This window comes from Mytilus galloprovincialis, chromosome 8 (genome assembly GCF_965363235.1).
Source record: "Mytilus galloprovincialis chromosome 8, xbMytGall1.hap1.1, whole genome shotgun sequence".
NCBI classification, from domain to species: domain Eukaryota; kingdom Metazoa; phylum Mollusca; class Bivalvia; order Mytilida; family Mytilidae; genus Mytilus; species Mytilus galloprovincialis.
Window position 1 is genome coordinate 43,933,479 of NC_134845.1, and position 18,480 is coordinate 43,951,958.

At 30.6% G+C, this 18,480-nt stretch overlaps 2 protein-coding genes across 4 annotated transcripts in view; one reads left to right on the top strand and one right to left on the bottom strand.

Moving 5' to 3' along the window:
- LOC143042007 (uncharacterized) overlaps window positions 1-18,480 on the bottom strand; it is an 81,672-nt gene that overhangs the window by 33,714 nt on the left and 29,478 nt on the right. The window contains exons 12-24 of the mRNA XM_076214211.1: window positions 17,644-17,751; window positions 17,028-17,129; window positions 16,243-16,350; window positions 15,699-15,800; window positions 14,538-14,645; window positions 14,016-14,117; window positions 12,871-12,978; window positions 11,927-12,028; window positions 4,488-4,595; window positions 1,752-1,853; window positions 1,314-1,421; window positions 515-619; window positions 31-138 (exon numbers count right to left, since the gene is read on the bottom strand). Of these exons, the coding sequence (XP_076070326.1) occupies window positions 31-138; window positions 515-619; window positions 1,314-1,421; window positions 1,752-1,853; window positions 4,488-4,595; window positions 11,927-12,028; window positions 12,871-12,978; window positions 14,016-14,117; window positions 14,538-14,645; window positions 15,699-15,800; window positions 16,243-16,350; window positions 17,028-17,129; window positions 17,644-17,751 (1,371 nt within the window). The remainder of the gene's footprint in view (window positions 1-30; window positions 139-514; window positions 620-1,313; window positions 1,422-1,751; window positions 1,854-4,487; window positions 4,596-11,926; window positions 12,029-12,870; window positions 12,979-14,015; window positions 14,118-14,537; window positions 14,646-15,698; window positions 15,801-16,242; window positions 16,351-17,027; window positions 17,130-17,643; window positions 17,752-18,480) is intronic.
- Window positions 5,721-11,863, top strand: LOC143042008 (uncharacterized). 3 transcript variants are annotated; one of them, XM_076214214.1, is made up of 5 exons: window positions 5,721-5,943; window positions 7,072-7,717; window positions 8,274-8,405; window positions 9,106-9,151; window positions 9,669-11,863. In XM_076214214.1, the coding sequence occupies exons 2-5, from the start codon at window positions 7,091-7,093 to the stop codon at window positions 10,463-10,465; spliced, it is 1,602 nt and encodes a 533-aa protein (XP_076070329.1). In that variant the 5' UTR covers window positions 5,721-5,943; window positions 7,072-7,090; the 3' UTR covers window positions 10,466-11,863. The 3 variants fall into 3 exon arrangements, with proteins under 3 accessions (XP_076070329.1, XP_076070327.1, XP_076070328.1); XM_076214212.1 differs by lacking the exon at window positions 5,721-5,943 and adding an exon at window positions 6,062-6,174; XM_076214213.1 differs by lacking the exon at window positions 5,721-5,943 and adding an exon at window positions 6,096-6,170.

Here is an 18,480-nt window from a genome sequence, read left to right on the forward strand (position 1 = left end):
CTTTTTAAAAAGTATAACTAAAAATCTTACTTTCACATTTTGAATATCCGCTACCTACATAGCCTGTGTCACATACACACTTGTAATCAAAACAGTGGGCGTTGGCTACACAAGATTTCCCTCCACAAACACTTAATGCTGAAGTATAAACATACAAATGTAAACAATCAAAAAGAGTGCATATTGAATTTGTTGTAAGAAATCATTGGAATACTCAAAGGGTTATTAATCAGAAGTCAGTTAAATGGCATTGTTGTATATGTGTATTTGGATATTCTCAGGAGTATTAATATTGTCTTAAATATGACTCTTAAATTTCCAATAACTCTGAAGAAAAGTGCTGATATACAGACAAACCTATTGGCAGACAAACACATAAAGGGACAGACAGAATGGCAAACTTTTACATGGAGCGACAGACAAACAGAAATAAACCAGTATACCCCCTCCTTTAATAGCGTGGATATAGTTATTGCAAATCTCATATATAAAGTAAATAGTAATCTAAACTTACGTTCACAAAGCTTTGTTCCACAACCATGGTAACCTGGTTTGCACAGACATCCCCCGACATCAGAACAAAATGCATTTTCCTTGCAGATTTTCCCATTGCATAATTCTACAAAACATTTTATATTTTATCAAAACAAAACAAAATTTCAAGTTCTTTTAATACAGCAACCCATTGGGAAATAAATTTTAAAATAGTCTTTTTGGTTTTCTTCTTTTAATGTTATTGTAAAGTAAGAGAGTGTTCTATGCATCTCTACCCTAGGATAAGAATACTTTGGCTCAGTGTTTTTTGACACTACATCTAGGAACATATGACTGTGGCTGTACTAAACTGTAAAACACTAACTCTAGGAATTTCCAGTCCTCAATGCTCTTCAACTTCCTACTTTATTTGGCCTTTTTTTTTTTTTTAAATCAAGCATCACTCTGAGTCTTTTGCAACAATAAAAACAAATAATTACTGAAATTATATTAGCTGATAAAAATTTTCCCCAATATCAAACATTCTTAACTTGAAAAATACAAATAAGGATATTTAATATTCATGGTTTTATTTTTAACAAAAAAAAGACCACCCCCCCTTCTCAAATACAAAGAATAACAAAAAAAACAACAGAGAACTAGAAAGATCACATCCTCAGCAAACCTAATTAAACCATATGCTATTTTTTTTCACTATCAAGGCATATATAAACTGTGTTCTGGAGAAAATTTTTTTTTTTAAAAGGGTTTGATTTTGACTTCAATTTCAATTTTAAATAATCATGCTATACACTTTATTCTTGTTTTTAAATACTTACTTTGACATTGATTGTAACCATTGCCAAGGTAACCATGTAAGCATTGACACTGGTAGTCTATACAAGCAGCATTAGTTGTACATTTTTTACCTCCACACAATGACAATACTGTAAGAAAATAATACATAAGAGTCATAAAATAATCAAAGCTTTAGAAAGACCTCCATTCTCAATTAAAAATGATATGAATTTTTTAAAATATTTTCTATTATTGTAAAAAAAAAAAACTATAAGATAAAATTATTCTTTTGTTTTGACTTCATTTTAATGAATTTTCATTAATAAATTGCATTTCAGCATCAAATTTGCTAACGTATAAAAAATCTAAAAAGATCATTTGTAGCTTTTTGAAACTTAAACTACATTAAAAAAAAACTGACATCTGTGATCAGACATTCAAATCTATATGGTCATTTTGTTTATGTTTATATTTCTAACCTTCACATTTTTTTGTTCCATCTCCATGGTAACCCTCTTTACACATACACTGGCCATTCTGACATTCTGAATATTCCACACATCGTACATTGTTGCATAACGCTAATGACAAAAATAAAATTCTTTCATACCTATTAGATTATTATAACATTTAAAAGACTTTTACAATTTGAAACTATGAAATAGTTGGGTTTTTTCTTTATTATTATTGCTTTTATACTGAATTGTACATTCATTTAATTTTCTTATGATAATCATTCATCTATAAAATATATCAACAAAAGTTATAGTTTACTCCTTCTTTAAATGACCTGAGTTTTGGTTTGTATCTTTTTGAAGATATTTTTATGCCCCACCTACGATAGTAGAGGGGCATTATGTTTTCTGGTCTGTGCGTCCGTCCGTCCGTCCGTCTGTCCGTTCGTTCGTCCGTCCGTTCGTCCGTCCGTCTGTCCCGCTTCAGGTTAAAGTTTTTGGTCAAGGTAGTTTTTGATGAAGTTTAAGTCCAATCGACTTCAAACTTAGTACACATGTCCCCTATGATATGATCTTTCTAATTTTAATGCCAAATTAGAGTTTTTACCCAAATTTCATGGTCCACTGAACATGGAAAATGATAGTGCGAGTGGGGCATTCGTGTACTGAGGACACATTCTTGTTTTTCTATATTTGCTTTTGATGTCATCAGTAAAGATAGGTTTTAACATGTTTAATATGACACAACTTGAGTGAGTTATTTCCCTTGGCCACCATATGAAGAGGGAAAGGTTGATTTTCCTATTTTACTAATATAAATTTAATTTGAAACAAGATTGATAAAAGATCCTCATTAAACTGTAGTGATAATTCAAGCAAGGCTAAATATAATGAAGTCCAGAAGTCGATGAAGGAATGTGTGCACTTAGACCTCTTACACAGCAACAAAAGGGAGGTAACTTTTGTTCAAACTGTATTAATGGAAAACTATGTATCGCAAATGGAGTAGATGATAGAATTGGCACAAAATATTTCAATAATTGGAACCTTTAAGCCTCAAAAATCTAAAACTATAACTTCTTACTTTCCTAACTAACTAAATACATAATCTTGTAGCATCAGGAGCCTCGAGATCGTAATTCAGTGGTTGTCGTTTGTTGCTGTTTTAAATTTTTGTTTTTCGTTCATTTTTTTGCACATTGATTAGGCCTTTGGCTTTCTTGTTTGAATTGTTTAACATTTGTGATTTTGAGGCCTTTTATAGCTGACTATGTAGTTTGGTCTTTGCTCATTGTTGAATGCCATACAGTGATCTATAGATAACAGGCTATTATTTGAACTTGGAATTATTTTTAATTATGGAATATGCTTGATATCTTGTTATTGAATTTTTTTTATAAATTCCATGTTTATTCTGTACTGAAATGCTCTGTGCTGCGCACAACACTTTCTATTACAAAGAAAATACTATATTTTCAATAGAATGTACTGTGCCGCACACAACACTATCTAACCAAAATACATTGTATGGAAAGTTTTATTAACCGCTCAAAAGATTTTAATACCACATTAACATGGAATTTATTAAAAATTTTAAACACAAGAAATTATGCAAATTCCATAATTAAAAATAATTCCAAGTTCAAATAATAGCCTGTTAGATGTTAATTTCTATGTCATTTGGTCTCTTGTGAAGAGTTGTCTCATTGGCAATCATATCACATTTTTTTTTAATTTGAAATTTTTCACAAATATTTGCAAGGAAAATGCTTAGGCCAGAGTTTTTAATTTGATGGTTTACGAATTTTCCCCATGAAAAAGTCTGGTCGGTCGGTCGGGAAACAAAAGAAAAAAAATATCTTTCAAGACAGGAAAATATGCAAAAAATTCTTTTTAACTTTCTAACAATATGTTTGGTTTGCTATTTTTATCATCCTTTCTTATATACTAGTTCGATGAAATATTATTGGTCAGGTGCCATCGCATGCCATCATCTAATAATTTTCTTTGAAAAAAAGGGGGGGTTGTGTCCATGGACAAAGACGAATTAAATCATCATTTCACAAACGTAGCCTTACAAAAATTTCAGAAAACTTGGTGATTAATGATCTTCAAAAAAGGAAAACTGGTAAAGAAAAAAATGAAAAACTTTGTACGAAAATAAGTTTCAACACACGACATGGTACACAAAAACGTAATACTGGAAAAAACGAAGATATTGGGTTCATCAGTTGTCATGCATTCACGTTTCTTATCTAAATGGATGATTTTTTTTTAATTATCAATGACACAATTCTGAAGGAAATTCCAACCGATTTGTTTTAATTAAGTTCTTCAACTTCACGTCTTCCAGGGTTGGACAAGTTCATTTTCCATTTTCTATATCTTACGGAATGATGACAAATACAGGAAACGAATTTAATGTGTAATGGGTTTTAAACCCAGGTATTTCGTTCCGCAAAATATTTTGCGTAAACAACATTTCAAGGTCAGTTATTATTGATTTGTCTATTTATAGATACGTAAATTGAAAGTTTCAGTTTACACAACAAAAAGTGTTATCAATTCCATTAGTGTTTAATGCATTTCATTTCATAAAAAAGGTTATTTTATTTATTTTTTAGAGATAACGTTATTTTTGGGGGTCAGCGTGAATAAAAACGCATGAAAAGTCAATTTTATTTTTATTCTGCAAATCAGCAAAATCGGTGGATCTGTAAACCAACAAATCAAAAAATCCTGGCTAAAGAGAATACTTACGTGTACACACATAATATCCATTTCCATAGTAACCATAATCACATACACACTGGAAGTTATTACACTTTGCGTTTAATGCACACTGTCTACCATCACAATATTCAATAGCTAAAATGTAAAGTGTTTAAATACACATTATATCCAATGAAAATATAACTTTTTTTAAATTACTATCAGAGGAATAAGTAATCTGATTCAAATAAACAGATCCTTTGTTAATAAGCTTATACAAATATTTGACATCTCTCCGCTGATGAATAACTGAAGTAGGAAGGGGGAGAGATCTCAATAAATATAAGTTTTGCCAATGCTAATACATCTGAATACCAAAATTTACCTACCTAATCACAATCTAATACATAGATGGCAATGCCCCACTGAAAGTCTCACTTATGATACTTCATCGAGGCCAAACAAAAATTGCTACAAATGTCAGTTTTCACAAAACTGTATGGCACAAATCAATACTTGTTTAAATCTTTATCTGAATTTTAAAAGAAAATTAGTATGAATTTGTCAAAATACTAATTGTGAATTGGTCTTGGGAAAATATCATTATAAAAAATTTGAGATCAAATATGATTTTTTGTTGTTGTTATTTCATTAAATTTGGTGAAACAGTAAGTTTTCTGGTTGATAAAAACTCTTTTCAAAAGCAATGGTCCAACAACCTCTCACCAAAATATATGGAAATAATACTACAAATAATCAATGAATATCAAACTCAATTCTTTATATGAGAGTCATAGGAAAATTGGATGGGTGGATCATTATAAATTAAAACTTTCCTATATAGATTATCTTGTGACATGGACATTTTTTGTCAGTCTTTTGTTGTACCTGAAATGTGCTCATAAAAAATACACATTTAAGGAGGTATACGTTAACTTATATATTCCTCATGCTACTTTTGATTTTGCATGTTTTGGGAGATAAAAATACATTTTCATCTAATTAAAAGTGTTGTCATTAAAAATATTTTTTATGAACACAATAACTCACATGCATATTTTTTTTATTAATGTATATCTAATCATTCTAATGTATAGTATGTGCAGAAATCCTATTCAAATGAGTTCATATGTTCACATGGGGTAATTGAACACATAACATTTTTGTTACTAAAAATAGCATAGGTAATTTCCAATTTTACTGTTCATAAATAGTCAATGTTATTCCCCTTAGAAATCTGAACATATCTTATCTAATTTAAAATATTATATGCAAACCAACAAGTAAGTGGAATAAATTGCATTTGCTTATACTAAACTGTTCATTTATATGTGACAGCTCTTAAAAAGTCTTATAACTTGGAATGTTGTTTAATTTAAAGTTGTAACAGATAATATCATATGTGCTTTGTCCAATAAAATATTTGAATTTGATAATAGTATAATCTGGGATATTATAGTGAATTGTTTTAATTTTAACTTCTATTCTGTTTTATTTACAAAAGGTTTGTACATATTCATATCATTTTAGTTTTATAATTTTATTATATTTGATAATGTCATGTAACATTGTGCCTAGTAATATATCTTCCTTATTTTATCAATTTCCAGATAATCATGTGACTTTCTTTAAATAGAACAAAAACTTCCCAGTTTTGTAGGGAACTCCCAAATACTTAGTCATCAATTTTATCTGGAAAAGTCGAAATTTGTTCATACTAGCATAATTACAGTAGGTAAGAAGAACATCTGAAAAATTCATAACTTAATATCATTTCTTGTAAGAATCAGTAGTTTGTCTTCCTTATTTAACTATTCCAGGCAAAATTTCAAATTAACTTTCATTTTCAAAATTTCAATGTAAGAATTTTACTACTTTCATTTTTCATTTCAAAAGTCAGAACATGAAGTTGCAATTCAAACAATAATAGACATTTTTTGTCCTGTATCCATTTGTAAACAAGGCTTGAAAACAATGTTTCCATCAATTATTAAATAGGTGGAAGCTGGCCACCATTTTTTTACTTTCACTTTAATCTTAAATCAAATAAATTGTTGTATCCATTAAAACTTTGAATCTCTGTTTTGTCTTATTGTACCCTGTTTTTTTTCTAAGTTAAAAACTAATTTGGGAAGAAATGTACAAAGGCTGATCCAAATTATTGTGGACAAAAAAGCTTTGAATAGCAATACAACTTGAAATGGGAACTTAGAATAATTCTACTAACATATAAATGTAATATTATTATTTGTAATTATTCCTGTCAAATACCAATGATATATACAAAATCATTTTCAAATTAATGGTTTTTCTGACTAAATTATTACAGTTGGCTGCACTGATAACTTTGTACTATCATTTACTCTACATGTATCTTCATCATTTTCATTATACCCTAAAAATTTACTCCTTTCATGTTGATACACTTTTGATTTTGGAACACAAAGATGGTATATTCCAAGTCAATATTTAGGAGAAAGAAGAAGTTAAATTGTAAGCTCTCCAAAATTGTAACAGAGATTTTATTCTCTCTGAACTTTAAAATCAGCTCATAAACAGTAAGTCTCCATAAGCAAGTCTTCAGAATGGACATATATTAATAAGGCTTATATTTACTATTCATGTATTTCAGAATTATTTATATATACAAAATGGATCGAGAAGATAAACGACGCTACTTTATTGTTGGATCAGTAATATTAGAGATAGTCACACCTATGTTCCAACAGCGACTGGAGAAAGAGTACAAAAAACGAGGCTTTCCTACGTTCCAGGCTTTCCTCAACAGTGACTCAGTAATACACATCTTATTCCATCTACGACATAGAAATGTATGGTGCTGTGTCGACAAAAAAAGCTGTTCAAACCACGATGAACTTCCTCTGGTCTATGACGAGTGGGACCTTCTTTACACGCCAAAAAAAGACATAGGTAGTAATCACAGCTGTCATTGTCAATACACGGCTAATTCTGTCGAACTAGAAGAACTAGACTATTCATTGGCTGGCCTAATCTTGTTGAACTGTTTTGCTCTCGGAAAGGATGAGAATGCCATCAGTTCGCTCAGACAATTTAAAAGTGATTATTTATGTCATAATACATGTGGCTCCATGGATAAGGAAGAGTTTGATACTTTGTGGGATGATTTACAGGATGATGTTCTACAACTTGACCCCAGTAAACAAGATGAACTGATTCAGATAGAGGATCGACCCCTGGATGACCGTCTTAGAGTGAGATACTGCAAGATTTTACTGGGTATTATCAAACCTAATGAGGTTAGTATTTGACAGCAATACAGACCATACTAACCTACAATAAAAATTAAGACACACAAAATACATGGTCCTGATCAATGAGTGAGGGGCACCAACAGGGTACCTTCTCCTATTGGTCACATTTAAAAATTGCCTCTGGTCACACACAAGCAAATTTGACAGGTTTATGTTGAAGATTATCAATTTATGACCATAAAGGCTCTAAAGAGAATAGCTGTAACAAACAATGCAACAAGTATAAAAAAGAAGATGTGGTATGATTGCCAATGAGACAACTATCCACAAAAGACCAAAATGACACAGACATTAACAACTGTAGGTCACTGTACAGCCTTCAACAATGAGCAAAGCCCATACCGCATAGTGAGCTATAAAAGGCCCCCGATAAGACAATGTAAAACAGTTCAAACGAGAAAACTAAGTATGTTTTTAGTTGATTCTTTATAGTCTGTTATCTTACTCTAATATTTTGACAGCACTAATTAACTAGATGAATAAAAAGTTAAAACATTGTACCTCATGCACATTCAAATCATTTGACTTGGTATTTTATTAGGTTGACAACAGAGAACCAGAGAGATGTCCTATTCATGATTTGTGTTCAACATTGCTTGAATTAAGAAATCTGATAGTCTCAATGGATACAAGATTGAGATCTACTACATCTGCTACAAATGAGCCAAATAAGGTACTAAATTATTTTAGTTCTTTTAAATTTTTCCAAAAATATAAAATTTATTCTCAAATTGACTAAGACAAGAGCTTCTATAATAATTCTATTGTTGTCTTCATCTAAAGGTGCATGACATGAGGCTTTAAAAACACAGAACAAAGTTCACAATTCACTCCAAGTTCAACTTTTAGCTCTAAGACCAATTTATTAATAAGTGGATTTTTTGCAAGACCTTGAAAAAACAAAATGTATGCATAAAGACAAAGGGCTTTAGACTATATCAATTTAAATATTAACCACTACAACATGTACAAAGGCCAAAAAAAATGTAGCAAATTCTGTTATTCTTCATGTTCTTTAACCATCAAGATATGTCAATACAGGAATAACAAAAAAAATTGTATTGCTACATAAAGTAATAGGCATCGTCAGTTAAAGAGAATCAACTAACTGGAATGTTTCAACTCAATATTCCTCAAAGATCAGTTGATGATTTTCTTATGTCAGATTCTAAAATAATAAACAATACATGAAAATGTTAACTAGAAAAAATCTTCCCTTGGGAAGAGATAAAAAGAGGGCAACTCCTTTGTCTCCTTTGAGCACTTTTAAGCAGTAACATATATGTGTATATTCTTGTTTTAGTTTTGCTACCAATATATGTCTTATTTTCAAACTGACGCTTTTAGCTTTAAATATTTTATGATAATTTCAGGCACTTGGAGGTGTTAGATGTCAGTCTCACACAGATAGTTCTTTAAGTAAGTATGATTAGATGGGAATATATGCCAAGTTCTGATATGACGGTCTTGACGACACAAGACATATGATTGTATGGTGATTTTCTGGGTAAATTAGTTTTCCTTCTTTCGATTCCTTCAAATGGAGACTTATAACAATTCTGAGTGCAATTGAAAATTGAAGCAACTAAGATCAACCCCAAACAAGAATATGTTTTCATATGACAACATGTCCACACTTTCGTGGTCATATTTCCATGTTCAGTGAAGCTTGAAACTTGAGGAAAATTGTTTTAATTGGATACATAGTTAAAAAAAATTCACATCCTCATAAAAAAGTTTTCTTAGTGACAACTTCATTCACCAAAAAACATTAGTGTACAGGTTAAACACACAGACCAGAAAACAAAAAGCCTCCTACTTTTGAATGCATGTCATAAAAATTGTTCTTAATTGTTTACTTCAGATCTGCTAAAATGATTGATAGTACACTAATTTAAGGGATCTTAATTACACTGCAATTCTTTATTTTAAATAGGAAAACAGTATCAACTAGGACAAGATATATTCTGTGCACATAGTGAACTTGACCTGACAAAAATACTCATTGATGAACTAACAGACGATATATCTGATGCTGTGATCATGGATGATGGAAAACTTGTCATCTGCTTGTGGAATACTAAGAAACTACTGATTTGTAATGCAGATGGATCATACCCAGAGATAATACAATGCTTGGGACAACCCGTGAAAATAACAGCCGTCAATGACTCAACAGTGGCAGTAATATTCATGGAAATGCCACTCGTAGTTTATACTTATGATATAAATGCAAGGCAATTGTTGAGAACGATAACAATACCTGACATGCATCATATGAGTTCCGTTACGACAATAGAGAACAAGCTTCTGATTGGAGGAGATCAAGGACTATGGACTACCGATCCGGACACGGGGAAAACTCCGCAGAAACTTCCAATAGAATGTCAACCGCTAACGGTACATGCTTGTGGTGACAGAATATTCTACAATGAACTTACAAACGAAAATATTCTGAACTGTTACACAACAGCAGGTCATGAAATTTTCACCACTTCGTTACAATCGTCTGCTACAAGTGTATTTACACTACAAGATGGTAGTCTGTATGTATCCTGTCGTGATGGAACAATACAACATGTGTCATCTGATGGAGAGTGGTATACGACTGTTACCACAGAGGAACTGACATCATTGAAAGGTCTAAACGATCCCAGATACAATCAAAAACAAAAGAAACTTATCACCTTTAATGAACCTACTGGATTTGTGCACATTTTCAACCAGATGTAAATTCTTTGTTCCTTTATTTTTGTTGTGATAACTTTCTTTTTGCTTTGTATTCTTCAACTTATTGTAAAAAAACTTTTGTTATACATTCTAGATTATAAGACAGTATATATATAAGATTTATTTTTAAGAAGTTATATTTAGCTCCTTAGAAAAAGGGTACAACATGTACAATAAGACAAATGATTTCAAAATATTAGAAAAAATGTTCATGCTGTTTTGATATGCACCATTTTTCAATTGTTCAGTCAACCATGAACACTTTCAACTTTTATATTTTGATTATTTGTTCCTTTCTCAAAAATCCAAATTCTTTTATAGAGAAAAAGGAGTAATTTTTCAATTAATATACAATTAGAATATGTAGCACTTTAGCAACATTGCTTTTTTTTATTATACTTTCTTGAGAAAAATAAAATTCAAGAGACAAAAAAATTTAGCTACATGTATTATTAAAGATGATATTAGCTTCAATATACAAAGATAGTGTTTACGTTGAAAAATATACTTCTAGGAATTTTAAAATATGTTACTAATACTTTACCAATAATCTGCTTATCTGTATAATATTCTTATCAACTTTTGATTACATAAAAAATCTTTTATACAACAATAATGAAACTACATGTATCAGTGGCACTATGTCCAAAATGATTACATTCTTAATAGTACTTCACAATCAGCCATTGAAAAGTTCAAACCAAACGACTTTAATGATTTAAAATTTAACTTATCTGAACCAACAGGTTTAATTATATGATTAAATTAAATGGAAAATAAAAAAATACATTTATCATGGAAAAATTTTCAAGTATCTGTATGTTTATTTAATATAAATGTATAAAAAAGAATAAAAAATATATACCAGTGCATGGAATTGTGATTTCAACAAGATTTGTGCAAGATTGTATTGTATTTCAAAGGATCTGTTTAGGGAAATTATAACTTTTATCCATAATTTCCATTTGCAGATGAACATGGCAATTTTCTCACAATTTAAAGGCATCTAAAAGGCTTGTCTTTGTTATATTAAATGAATAAGGTTTGGTCATATTTAGATCTCCTACTGTTAATGACAATAGTTTATTCACAAAAAGGGAGGGATCCAATTAAGCAGAAATTCATCAACTTTGAACTCACGAATGATCTCAAACTTAGTAAGCAAGAGTTTTACGTCAATGAGAAAACCATTAATAAAACAAAAAATTCAAAGAGATGTTCTTTAGATTAATTCATTTCTCTCACACAGAGCAATATATAATGTGATGTTATATTTAATGAACCAAGCTTTTACTTCTGTGCTTAATTTCTTTATGTTTGTCCATGGGAAACAGGATGCATGCATAATTTAAATATGTCTATTTTGTTTTGAGAAAATAAAATTTTTAATGAAATTATGGAGGGCTGTGTGAGCTCCTTTTTTTAATCCTTGATGACAAATTGAAATTTGCAGACTATACTTACGTGTACACCTTGTCAATGGGTTACCATGGAAACCATCTCTGCACTGACATTGCCCATGTACACACACAGCATACTTAGCACATTTTCTGTTGTTACAGAGTTCTAGAAGACCAAAAGAAAATGTGAGAAAATTAACTATTGTATTAATGTCCCCTTCAGGATATTCACCTTATAAAACTAGTCTTTTACCCAGAAATAACGTTTGGTGTGCCCCCTGTCTGAATATGCACCTGCATGCGTCTGTGTTGAAGACCGCACGACCGTGGTTTTATAATGGTTTACTTTTACAAATTGTGACTTGGTTAGAGAGAGTTGTCTCATGGGCACTCGTACCACATTTTCTTATATCTTTGTATATATAATATAGTATTTTACGACAGAACCTTGCAATTAGCTTTCAGACTACACATTGAAAAAGCAATCCCTGCTTGTGCACATTACAGTGTAACCTGCCTAATCTGATACCTGGGTATTCCAACATCCTGCTTTAACAGACACATTTGCATGGTTCCAAAATATGCCTATCCTTGCGGAAAAAACCTGAGTATTCCAACACCCTGCTTAATCCGACATTTTTTTCTTGTCCCCAAGTGTGTGGGATTAGGCAAGTTACACTGTACAATTCACAAAGTTGTCTAAGACATGGCAACTTACAAAATCAATGCAAAAAAGAAATATTGCTACCTTTCTGATATAATGGTCTTTTAAAATAGTGTAACTGCAATCATGTTTGTCACTTACAGATAAATAGATTCAATGGTTGTTGACGAAATGGATGAACATGAGATCAGCCAAATAAAACAGTACCTCCTATGTCACTATGATGAAATTAAAACAACACCAAAATTACCATAGGTTTCCAAATTACAGTAAGTCATATAGAAATCATTTTTCGTTTATCAACATTTCTAATTTGTGTAGGTGAAATAAGACAGCATACAAACCTTCACATTCTATGTAACCATTTCCTACATAGCCATCTTTACATACACAGTGGTAATTAATACACTTGGCGTTAGGTGCACACTGTTTTCCTCCACATAAATCTTTAGCTGAAAAATTATAATAGCAGTTTTATATAGACATTCATCTTCCACTAATATTATTTCAAAAGTAAAATAAGATGGGGAAAAAAGTAAATTAACACATTTAATCTCACCTCACTGCAAGTTTAAGGGGAATTCTTTGCAAAATGATTCAGATAGACTTTGAAAGATGTAATACTACCACAGTCGAAACAAACATAGTGGAAAGAAGAACATATTAAAAACAAATTTGATCCTATGCATGATGTTACATATTTACTATGTTAATTAATGTGATTCTAATAGTTTTCAGTGGACAGCCAACCTAAAATCCAACAAGACATCAAAAGAAAAAAGTTTAATTTGATATGAACTTAAATAACACAAATAAATTACATGTTTAAGGTTTGGTTGTAAACACTTTTATTTCCTATATCCCAGTTCAGTTGTGAGTTTGTTGTTGTTTTTGACATTCTGATCACTGAAATGACCTCTAACTTCAGGTCTGAGGTAATCTTACCATTATTTAAGGAATGACTGTAATATTTTTTCTGTTATGAAGAAATAACATAAAAAATTTGGTGCACACTGAGTAACGCGCGTAGCGGGTTATTTGACAGTGTGCACCACATTTTTTATGTTATTTCGAATAGACAGAAAAAATATTACAGTCATTTCTTATAATTTAATTCTAAATTCCATTTAAAACCACAGAAAACCATGAAAAAACATTGATGACATCACGGTCACATGACTAAATTATGTCTATGGGCTGATAACAAAATAACGCCAGCCAATCAGAAGAAGCGTTACATCCAAAATTAAATTATTATTAGATAATATATTATTTTCTGTGAAATAAGTCAGTATAAAGGTATAAAGTCCATCCCTAGATATAATTGGTTTGATGTGTATCCTCATGGTAAACTATATTCCATTCTACAGTTTGCTACTATATATAACAGTTGACAGATGGTATTCAATTTTGGCATTTGTTCATGTAAATTATTTTAGGTTATTTTGTTTGTAAAACAATATTCAAAAAGAGAGATGATAAAGCTTACTTTCACATTTTATGTACCCATTCCCATGGAATCCATCATTACACTGGCATGTGTCTTTATAGCAGTAAGCATTCTCTTCACACTTTCTACCATTACATAGAGCTGAAAAGAGAAGAGAAATAATTCATTCTAGATCTTAAACTACCATCATTACTATTGAAACAATTTAAAAAAAAAGTAAGGTATTAATGTTGGGTCATTTGAAATATTACATTCAGTGATAAATTTATCCACGTTTTTGTTGTTTTTACTGTTTAAAACTTTTGGACAGGTTTTTCTAAGCATGAGCAATTGTCCATTCCATTTGATATAAAATTGATATATACATATATAAGTAAATACAGATTTAAAAGCTATAGTTGTTTATTAAAAAGTGTATGGAAAAATAACAACAAACAATGTTTATATACACATAATAAGCAAATAATCAACTGAACAAAATTTAATTATGTTCCCATATAACTTAAGCTACTCCTCAGAACCAAGGCCAACAAGAACAATGGTTAAGTAGCCAAAACTTACAATCACATTTGACATATCCATCTCCAAAGTAACCAGGTTTACATGTACATTGGTAGTTCATACAGATGGCTTTAGGTGCACAGTGTTTACCATTACATACATCCACAGCTACAAATAAAAAAAATAACTTTGATGTTAAAGTGAACATACCTAAAACTCCTAATTTAATTAAAAGATAGAGTGGGGTGCTCATTTTCGCCGGGGACACAATTTCGCCGTTTAAGGATTTTGAGGTGTAAAAACTTCAAAGGATGGCTGAAATGGAAGAAATGTACCCGTAAATTATATTTTTATAACAAATATAATATTTTTTTAAACTGAGACAAAATTGCGGCTCCTACCGAAAATGACCGAAAAACGGACAACGATTTTCGGACAATTTCTTGAAAAAAAAACACGATTTCAAAGAAGTATTTCTAAGTAAATATTTGACTGAATGCCCTAATTTTGAATTCTTTATACCTTTGAAATGTCTGCTATTCATCTATAATGCAATTGATTTGATAAAAATTGTTAAAAGCTGCAGTTATTTGGTTTTAAATAGATGTGTAAAAACGGCGAATATGTGTCCCCCATTGACAAATCATCTGGAAATTTCAAACACCCTTTAATCTAACTTTTCAGATGATTTTCTTAAAACAAACCGGTTTTCAAGCTTAAGTATATTTTGCATTTGAAGTTATCTTCATATAGAAATATCAGTATACTTCAAAAACATTTAGACCTGAACATAAACTGTAGAAAACATGGAAAGATGTGGCGAAAATGAGCACCCCACTCTAAGTAAAGTTATCTCCCCTCTCAAATAATATCAAAAATAATTTTTCAATTTAAAAACATATTAACTCATTTCTGAATCCGCCAGTATAAATAATATTAAATGGTTCAATAAAAGTGAAATATTCACCAAATATGCAGGACATCTGATTACTGTATTTTTTATTGTTGGGTAAATGCACACATGATATGTTGGAATCTGAATTAGAGATTGTCAAAATATACTGAATGACATCTAAACAAAACAAAATATTGTTTTAATACAAAACATACATGAAGAAGTGCATGAAGGACAAATGCATCTAAGCTGATTTAATTTAAAACCATTTCAATTTTTTTTCATTGCTATTGGGTTGCACGATGGCCATTAATTGTTATACTTACTTTCACATTTAACTAATGGGTTGCCATGGTAACCATATTTACATGTACACTTTCCTTGGTCACAGATAGCATTCTTTGTACATTTCTTTCCATTACACAGAGCTAAGGGGAAAATAAAATTGATAGTTAACTTGTCATTCTTACATGAAATTATTACAACAAAGCAAAATATATCAAATAATAAAACTTTCTTAAAACTTTTGAATGTCATGCTTTATAATTATAGTATCAAGGTCAAATAATACAACTGAGTGTAATATTTAAGAAAAGTCATCATATTTTCGCATATTACACTGAACATTTATCATATCTCCTTTATTTTAATTTTTGTCCTTTCAAGCCCATTTTGTGATTTCCAAATTTATTAAATTTAGTTGAAAAAGGAGAGATCCAAGTTTTACTTATTCGAAACAATTTATATTCACATTATCTATCTTCTCTGAAAAATCAAGAACATAAACTGCCAGCAAAAAATTGTTGGTTTACGGTACTTTTATTTCGATTCCATACAGAGAAGTCTTAGATAAAACTTTTTCAAACTTACGTCTACACACAATGTATGGATCTCCATAGTAACCAGGTCTACACTGACATTTTCCATTTTGACAATATGCATTAGCTGCACAGCTGTGTCCATTACACTGCCCATTAACTGTAAACAAAGTCAGTGTTTACAATATTTTATTTCACATAATTCCAATAAGATTTTAAACATGAATTGCTCAATTATGATTGACATGCTGTACCAAATGTCAATGACATATCTTTTTTTACCAAGTTAAAATACCTTGTGATACAAGATATTTCTTAGCAATTAGCTACACCATCATTCTTTTACCAGCATAGCTTCAACAGCCATTAAAAAGTCTTTTGGTATAAAAAAAAATATTTTATAAGTTCTTTATGCCTGTATTAAAGGAATTATAGGAAACAAGAATGTGTCCCAAGTACATGGATGCCCATCCGCACTATCATTTTTTATGTTCAATGGGCCATGAAAATGGGATAAAATCTCAAATATGACATTAAAATTAGAAAGATCATATCATAGGGAATATGTTTCCTAAGTTTCAAGTAGATTGGACTTCAACTTCATTAAAAACTACCTCGATCAAAAACTTTAACCTGTGAAGGGAGACAGACGAACGGACGAATGGAAGGATGAACGAACGAACTGATGGATGAAGGGATGCACAGACCAGAAAACATAATGCCCATAAATGGGGCATAATAAATGGGGCATAAAAATATAACAAAAATTTGTTCTAAAATATATAGCCATGTAGGAGTTTTCATTATTTTGATAAAATGCATTGAATTAAAACTTACTTTCACAATTAAAATAACCATTTCCATGGTAACCTTCTTTGCATAAACAGCTGCCATGGATACAAATAGCATTACCAACACATCTTTTTCCACCACATAATTCTAAAATAATTAGAAGCATTTTAATTAACTTCAAAGAAAAGGAGGTAATTGTCCACTAAAGATTTTTCAGAATATTTTACACATAGTTTTGTATGGCAATGTTATGCATAAATCACACAAATGCAACAATTGTGCTTATCATCTTTCTATTAAGCTTAATACATTAATTGATAAAGGTAATAATTCTCCTGGTATTACACCATTGTTCTCAATGGTGACCCCATATTTTACCTCCATAATGACGCCTTTTGATGCCTGTGCCGTGCCTCAGATGAAATGTCTGGCTAAGAAAAAACTTTTTCTGACTTCATAAAAATTGTATCTTTTATAAAAAGGATATTCATGAGAATATCTGACTGGAAATTCATTGATGAAATATCCATTTTTTGCAATGCAATATTACCTTACACCTTTTTTTTATTGAAAAAATTCTATGCAAATCAGGTATGTAAAAAATAAATTCCATGGAGAAAAGGGTTAGAGCTTTATCCACTTTAGCCAGGTTAACACATACCTGTACATTCTGTTGCCCCCTGTCCATAGTAACCAGATTTACACATACACTGATCATTTATACAATGGGCCTGCTTAGCACAAAGTCTTCCACCACAGGTCTGTATCTCTGAAATAAAACAAATTAACCATAGATTAAATGGTAGATATAAAAATAGGATTTATTTAAAGATGTCCTACAATAAAAAAAATCAAACAAGGGTTTAAAATAATTTTTACAATTGATCTATATATCATTGGTATACACTCAAATAGACATTTCAAAATATATTATATAATAAAACCCTTATATCTACTGTTTGAATATATTGGATTGCAAATTGAAAACACAAAAATCCAAAATTTTGACTATAATTTGGGGCAGAATCAAATTGCGCCAATAGCAGTTTTGAAAAGGTATTAATTGCGCCACTCTATTTTATTTTGATGGTTACTAATTGCGCCAATAAATGAAATGAAATTGCGCCACATTTACCTGTAAATATTTTTTACCTATAATCATACGTGTACAATAATTAACCTTTCCACTTAAGATCTAACTAAACACTCATCAAATCTAAGAAGAAAACTCACCAAAAAAAAAATCGGTTAGTAATAGAATATTTTTTCACTAGTCAAGATGTCGATAAACAATTCAAGAAAATAGAGTCTGATCGCCCATAGTTTTGAAAATTAGGTGGTGCAAAAGAAGTATTGGCGCAATTAAGTTGTGGCGCAAATGAGTTACTTTTTGGCGCAAAAAGATATCGGCCATAGTTTGATGCTTAGCCTGAATTCAGTACAAATACAAAATCAATACATTCATATATGCAGTCTTAATCGATTAATTCACATTCAA